This window comes from Fopius arisanus, unplaced genomic scaffold, assembly GCF_000806365.1.
Source record: "Fopius arisanus strain USDA-PBARC FA_bdor unplaced genomic scaffold, ASM80636v1 scaffold00017, whole genome shotgun sequence".
In the NCBI taxonomy this organism is placed as follows: Eukaryota; Metazoa; Arthropoda; class Insecta; order Hymenoptera; family Braconidae; genus Fopius; species Fopius arisanus.
In genome coordinates, this window is record NW_011887756.1 from 411,552 (window position 1) to 420,141 (window position 8,590).

Sequence of the window (8,590 nt, forward strand, 5' to 3'; positions counted from 1 at the left end):
CTCGGATTCCTCCGGTGTGCATCCAACTGCAAAATGGCAAAATCAGTTCAGTACTTAATTCCACCTCGCAATTCACTGAATTAACCAGTAGTATGAATCAACGTTCTCTCATACAGACAGTTATTTGATTCTGATCTAGAATTCAATTCATCGGACAAAAAATCTGACCGCACAGTACGCATTCAGAAAAATCGTGAGTTTTTCCAAAGGTATTAATTAATTAAAGAATCAATTAATTACGAAAAAATCCGTGACTTAAAATGTCAATATTTTCATACAATTCCGCCACAAAAATATATACTTGCACTAAATTAATTAATTATATATATATTACACTGATTTTTAGTAAATAGATTATATTTGAAACATGTAAATTATATTCAATATCAATATATATAAATTTATATAAACCAGAATATTTATATTGATATATTCCTATATCATACAAAATTGATTGGATTGAGTTGATTTGGAAATTCAGCAGAATTATCACCTGAATATTCCTATTTAATTGAAGAATTGAGGAAATTGAGAATTGATGTGCAAAATTGTTTCGTGTTGTGTCCCTTCATTTTTTTCAATGTATAATTCAGTGAGAAAAAAAAAGAAAGATGAAAGTGAAACACGAGTCCATTCCGGGAAAATTTCTACTTCAGCTGATTTTTTTTTCACGAACAACTATTTGAATTTTTTTTTGTTATAAAAAGATTTAGCTGTCGAATAACATTCTGAGGGTAACTCCAGACTCACTGACACGGAACAATGAGTAGAGGAGTGGATATTTGAGTTTTAACAGAATTCTTTTGACTAAATGTGAGCGTTTCTATCGTGTACGCGGTTTCAATTTCATCGTGGTATTTCGTATGTGGAGTTTCGCAAACTTTGCCAACGGGTATTGAATGTAATAACTAATACAACTGCCGGAATTTACATCCGTTTGATTATATTATTGTTTGAACAAATTCCGGTGCTTCGGCCAATTCGAACCTGCGAGGGTCTACGAATTGAAGTTAATGCACGCGAGGAGAAAAATTCTGGAGAAAATCAGGTGACAGTTCCGCAGTTCCGGGGCGCAATATCGATTCACGTAAAGTTACGGGAAAATTTGCGTAAAAATTCTAGTTCTTTCCGAAAAGACACGGTATTAACATAAATTTTCGTTATTTGTTTATTCGTGTAAAATTACCTAGGGATGGAAATTTTTCGAAACTTGACAGAAAATTATGGCAAATATTTCTCACTCATCATTTTTTAATATCTGATTAAAATATATTATAATACCTTTATTTACTAATTTTCTAATTATTTATTTCGATATAATATCAATTTTACAGAATTTTTTGCAATGTCGGAATATTTTTTTCGTTGAAATTCCACGAAATTCCACAAAAAATTATTGAAAATATTGCAATAATTCGGTAGCAATAATGAATGAATAAAAAAATATAATCTAAATTCCAGGCATTAGGAACTTTACGTGAACCGAAGTTTTGAATGACAGTTAAATTTTGGGAAGATTACGCCCGCGAAATGACAAATTTCTGTAATCCCTCACGTCATCTTCCAGAGAAATAGATGTTTTCGGGGATCATGATACCGAGGGGTAAAAAATGATGGAAGAAGTGAGTGATTCCACCTGCCCTAAGCATCACGTTTGATGGGTGCCGGTCGTTATGAACTCCCATTCTCTCTTTTTCCTTTTAATCAATCAAAAACTGGCGCAAACTCTCAAGTTTCCAATGCACAAACCCAAAGTTCTTTTTCACTGCAGGATTCACCTTCCGAGATTCGTGTCAGGTCAGGTCAAAGTACTTTCACAAATCTCGATTATACCCCCTCGCGATAAATATTTATGAAAAATTATGGAATTCCGAAAAAATTCTCGAGCGTTCACCATTTTTTTTTTGCCATCCGAAAAATTTTTTATTCATTGAAGAATTGTTGAGAAGAATTGTACCCAACGTGAGAAATAATTAGACATTTAATTAATTAGTAAAAAAAATCGGGGAGTTTTTGTTTTTTTTTTTTTGTTTCTCCTCATTTTTATTTAATTTTTTACTCCGTGTTGCCGTATTTTTAGCGGCGCTGGGTCATTTCAATTCCGAATAATTCATATTTTTAATGTTTGAATTATCCTTTTCCGCTGGAATCAAAGATTTATGTGAAATATGCTAAACACGACATCAAAGAGAAATTTGCATTATATTCTTTTTCTGATTATTTCTGTTTCAGAGTGCGTGTTGAATATTATGTGAACGAGAATACATTCAAGGAACGACTCCAACTGTATTTCATCAAAAATCAACGTTCAAGTAAGTTGAAAGAAGAGAAATAGAATAACTGAAGTGTGTTGGATCGTTAATCGCAGGTGTGAAGGAAATTTTTATGAGAAACCTGAGGTGTTGACCTGAATTAAAATATTGAAGGAATGCATTTCAATCCTAATAGCAAAAAAATTGCTTAAATTATTTCTTTCCGTATTTGAATTTTTTCAGAATTTCAGGGACTTATACACCAATAAAAAGTGTAATATTCCGTCATTAATTTTTTGTTTAAATAATTAACAATCCAAATATTCCCAAAATACTTGAATTTTCAATTGAACAATTCCAAGAAAATTATGAAAAACGCAAAATACCGATAACAAATTGAAGATCTGTGTTTTTGACTTTGAATAATTTTAATTTAAAATTGAATAATTAGTAAAACCAAAATAAACGAATAATTACATAAGCCCTGAAATTTCCCGTAAAAGTATTGAAAGCAGAAAAAAATTTTGTCAACGGAATAAAAAAAAAAGCATGTGAAAACGAATTAATTGAAAATCCCCATGCAAATGACATCCGCAATAATTTCCATTGGAAACAATTAACTTGGGTTTATGAAATAATACATCTTTATTGGCTGAAAAAGGTGGGTAATACCATCGAGTCCTTCTCCACTCAATTAACGTCGAGTACAGAACGTCATCAGCTGGTGTTCAGGCTCTCTTTCTCGCGGTGCTCTTTTGAAGTCCGTTTCAGTACTAGGTAACACAGTCAGTACAATTTACCAGACGCAACGTCACGGATCACCTTCAGAGGTGAAACATACCGAGTTAACAGAATTTCACATGTCTGACACCTATATGCCAGCCCTTTGTGCCGTGTAACTAGAGATTTCGATAGCGACCACTTTTTTTCCATGAAAATGGGATATTGATTTTACAGATTTAACAACCCCAAGCCAAGATTTAAAAACTTCAATTGTATCAAATAGAAATCTTTCCCCTCAATTCTTCTCTTATCACAAATAACTTGTTATTGCAAATCAATTTTTTTACTCGTTTCAATAACAACCATTTGATTATTTAAACAAAAAAATTGATTTATTTGAACTAAAACTTCTTTTCAATCTAAAAATTTCCTCGATCTGTGGATTATTAGTTTAATTATGCCTTTATTTATTCGCCGAATTCTAATTGAAGATTATTATCTAATATTTTAATAGTTGGATGTAAAAAAAATCGATGTTCCCTTTATTGTTTACAGGTCTGAGAATTCGAGTGGCAAATCTGTTCTTTAAGCTGCTCACATGCTTCCTTTACATATTCAGGGTAATCACGGACAATGTTCCTACATTCGCGTCATGGTGAGTGAACAAATTGGAAATGTAAATATTTCCTATTAATTTTCTCTATTCATTCTAGCAGAAATATCTCAGACTCACCCTCAAACGATACACCGATTGCCCTAAAACAAGAACTGAGACCGAGTCAATTTTTTTTATTTGGAATTATAAACAAAGGAATGTACTTATTGCCTAGTCAATTCATACCAGATATATGAAATTCATATCCCATATAAAACCTGATGTCCTCATCATCACCATCTCATCTCATTTGAATTTCCAATCGAGCAATTCAACTTTACCCCGGAGCCATGAATGAATAGAATGTTGCACGTCGTTTCAAGTTCCTTGAAATTTTTAAACATCAGAATAAAATCGCACTGTCTTTTTTTCATGAAATAAATATAGCTGATGCGAGTGAAAAGCACTCCTGGGAGGGATGAAATTCAATATTTCAGTCGAAGATATAAACGTAAAAATCTGAAACGGGTAAAACTTAATGAATTGCCTTTAATATCGCATAAGTAATAGCTTTTCATTTTTACGAGATTGACATTGTTGACGATTCCGCTCTTACCGTTTGTTCCTTTTCTTTTCAGTTACGGCTGTACACCGGGAAACAAGTCGGATATCCTGGCATCCCAGATGCTCACGGAAGAGGAGTTTCAAGACCACTCCACCATCAACTGGGACGCGATTCTGTGGGTGAGACGACCTTTGGAGCTGTGGGTCGTTCAGGTTATTCTAGCGATGGTATCGCTTGCCGAGGCACTACTACTCGCCTATCTTGGATACAAGGTATGTTCCTCGTCGTTATCATTATTCTCAAATAGCTCGTATCAAATTTTCCGTTGAATATTTTCGTGTATCCACTTTCATTCACTCCCTCATTATTAAATCGGTGATTAAATTGTATCAATTTTCAGTGTCAGCTGCGTCCACCAGTGAAAAATATACTTTATTCACTTTGATTCTAATCTTGAGTTGGAAATATGGATTTACTATTCGATAATATGAATTATTGATTTAGGAATACATATTCTCAAGTCAGAAATATGAATTCCTGACTTGGGAATACATATTTTCGACTCATGAATATGAATTCCTGATTTTGAAAGATATATTTTCGACTCCGGAATATGAATTCCTGATTTAGGAATACATATTTTCGACTCAGAAATATGAATTCCTGATTTGGGAATACATATTTTCGACTCCGGAATATGAATTCCTGATTTAGGAATACATATTTTCGACTCAGAAATATGAATTCCTGATTTGGGAATACATATTTTCGACTCAGAAATATGAATTCTCCAATTAGAAATCGATCTAAATGATATCTTAAATTCAGAATATTCCTTTCCAAATTTCCAGTTCGAAAATATGAATTCCAGATTTGAGAATGCATATTCTCGCTTGATAAATGTGAATTCTCGAATTGGCAATGAGTATTCTCGATTGAGGCCATGGATTATCCAATTGGAATTAGATATTTCCGTCTGGGGAATATACATTCTCGAAAAAGCACATTCCAGTCACGAAAAGCTAATATCTGTCCCACCCAGTCGAATTACAATTCTCTAAGAGGAGGATCAATTGGGCTCACTGCTATTTACTAATATCGATGGAAACTTCCCCAGTCTATTAGCATCTGCTCCCTTAATCTGTTTTATAATCGGTTTACGCGTACCATCGGTCAAGTCTCATTTTCACAATCTAGTGGATTCTGCTTTGATCCAGTGTACGGGTTTGAGATTTATCCGGGGTACAGTTAAGCTCCGTCAGGAAGTTTAAATCATTTACATAGTTAATATATCTCACCCAGTGGAGGTACAAGTTTCCAGAAATTTTGAGATGATCTCTGACATTTTGTTATTATAACAGGACACTGTTAATTAATGGTAATTCAATTGGGAGTAATGAATGAGTAAAATTTCATTATAAAAATGAAAAAAAAATTACTCTCTCGTAAATTCTGCATTTTTCTCGATAATATTGACCATTAATCACTGATAATTAATAAATAATGAATTGTACAAAATATTTTACACAAAAATTGATGATAATTATTATGTCGACTGCAATTTTTGGGACGAATTTTCATAAAATTACAGTGGAATTACAAAAATCATCGATTTCCGTTCGGTCATGATGACAATCATGCTTCGACATTTCGGTTTACAATTTTATAAACAGCAATTCGATATTGAGCGACATAAATACAGATTTTGAGTGATTTAATAGTATCCTCAATGATGGAAGCGATAAATAACCAACGGATCTCTATTCCCATGTCAAATTTATGTCTTCCGCAAACAATCATGAATCGAACAGCGGGATAGTTGTAGCCCCGTTAATAAAGCTAGTTTACCGAAATAACACGAGCTTTGATGTTTTGCTATAATTATTACATCCCACGAGCTTGAGTGGCCCCTCCCCGAAAATGGATTACAGCAAAAAGTCGACGTCATTAGCGTTTGCGGTACAGCGATATTGAATTCATGGAACGCGGTTATCGATTCATCATCTAGAATCAGCGAGAGTTGAGACTTTGAGGTTTGAATTTTGATCCATTACTCATCCATCTTCACTTCTTGCAACTCCATAAAATTTTGGTTTTCCCTGATAAAATATTGCCGATAAAACATTTCACTACACTAATCGAATTCCGGATTCATTCCGTTCTATAATCTTATTCAAAATTCTATAAATAATCCTATAGTTTAAATTTCTGGATTTTTCAATTTGCTAATTTTTATTATTTTTTAGTAAACTTGGTAGATAGTAAATAGATAAATGAAGTATTTCCCAATTAAATGAGCAACGCAATATATTTTTTTCTCCATGAAGAAAATCCCAGCGGTTGGAAGATAAACATGAGATATCGCAAGTAGTCTCGGCCAATTACCATCTTCACCTAGGGATTTTCGTAAAGAGACACGTTGAAGGATACGTTGCTGGGAAAGTGGTGGAATCTCTGGATATCCTGGATTAAGTTGGCACGTGCTATCTGACATTGCCCTGTCTCCGGGGCTTGTTTCTACAGATGTCCCAGTGGAAAATGAGAGGATATACAAATCCTGGCTTTCAGCCAATAGCTGTTAAGCCCCTCAACCCGTAAGCACGACATCCATGTCAATACTTGGGCTTAATCAAGTATTGTCTACATTGGATGTTTGAATTTACACCGATTATTTCATTGTCAGATCTGTCAATCGTATTCCATCATCATTCTACTCTAATAATTTTTTATCAATTTTGGTTTTATCGGGGTAGTCGCTCGCCTGGAAATCAATCCACTGATACAAAAATTCCGGTAATACTGCCTGATACATTCGGTTCACAAGTTAAATATTTATTTTTTTCATTCCACGCCATTTTTTGGGAGGAATTCACGATAAATATTGCAAGTCATTGCACATGAAACGAGAAATTTTTGAAAAATTACGAAAAATGTAAATATGTAAATATGAAAATTAGAGAGAAAAATTATTCTGGCAAATTAATTAATTTTCTTCCACCTAAATTAACTCACCAAAAGTATTGATCATTGCAGATCCCCGTAAAATAATATAAGTATCATAAAATATATTCCCTCGAGTCTTTCCATGTTATGATCGATGGAAGAGAAAATGTCGATTTATAGAAACACGATCGCTAAAATTCCTTGGCTATTTCAAACAGCTTTATGTTTTCCTAAATTTCCCGTCTCATTGTGCACGTATCACCCATAGGATACGAGCAGTGAAAAATCCCCATTCCCGATACTGCACCAGCGTAAAAGCACCCGAAGGGTAAAAGGTTGAAAGACGTAGAACCCCTCGGTAACTTATAAAGGCCATTTTCTCGGAGAGGGCGGTTATGTTTCCCACCCAGAACCATTGGAACTGACTCCCGGAGAAACTCCAGTGGAACTGTATTCACTTTAAAAAAAAAAAAAAAAACGGGATTGGTTCGACAGTCCGGACGAAACTACGTCAATCTGCCATGTTCCTCGAGTACCCGGTAACCTTTATCCTGAAATTGCATTCGAGTCTTTTTCACGTTTTTCACTTTCCCGCCGCCATGTGAATCAGCGATTTTCACTATCGAGAAAACGACAGGCAAATTTAGGCACCATCTGTACATGAGGAAATAATCGTGTGCGATATTGCAGTTAAATTATCGGCTATTTACTCGGAGAAAGAAAATATTTCTTCATAAAAAATATTCCTCCAGGGGGTGGAGCTCCTGGTGATCTTGAATGAACTCCATCAACAATTATCAAATGGATTAAACAATTGGCGAATTATTGGAAAATCATTAGCGAACTATTTTATTTCTCAAGACACACGAAGGAATTCATTTTTCCCTTTACGTTCCGAATAAAAAAATTTTATTTGAAAATGCCGATTTATTGAATATCTTTGAGAGGAAAAATATGGAAATAATGAGAAGACGAATTTTTTTGTCGACAATGAGAGAAAAATAATTCTCGATGATTGTTTGTAGTTGGATGTTGTCTGCCTCGGAGGCAGTAAATACACGGGGTAATGGTCTACATGTGGAAATAAAAGTACATCGAGAGGTACTCCCTCGTTCCCGCAGATATAGTCGTCTTTACCGACATAAATCCTCTTTTATCCGTCTATCCCTGGAGCTTTGGTATTTATGACTTTCTGAAGCACATAAGTTTTACACTCATTTGTGATATGTCCCGTCGAGTCCTAGGTAAATCCCACCGTCACATTCAACTGATGCATGAATCCGCGGAAAAGATGTATCGATGGCTTAATAACAGACCGACGTAAGTGCCGACAATTTTTATCCACCGAGAGAAAAATCCGAGGGAAAGATAAAAGAGAAATTGTACGAACTGTCACGTCAATTCTACGATTCGTTCCATAAAAATCATCGATCAGTCTCACCTATTCCTTTGTTGGTAATAAATCATTGCGTCATTTTTTCCCCAACGATTGAATAATTTTAATAAAAACAC

The 8,590-nt window shown here is 34.3% G+C and overlaps 1 protein-coding gene across 1 annotated transcript in view; it reads left to right on the forward strand.

Annotated features, from left to right (window-relative positions):
* The window catches only part of SLO2 (slowpoke 2), a 56,187-nt gene that overhangs the window by 18,967 nt on the left and 28,630 nt on the right, over window positions 1-8,590 (forward strand). The window contains exons 2-4 of the mRNA XM_011300467.1: window positions 2,233-2,312; window positions 3,531-3,630; window positions 4,209-4,407. Of these exons, the coding sequence (XP_011298769.1) occupies window positions 2,233-2,312; window positions 3,531-3,630; window positions 4,209-4,407 (379 nt within the window). The remainder of the gene's footprint in view (window positions 1-2,232; window positions 2,313-3,530; window positions 3,631-4,208; window positions 4,408-8,590) is intronic.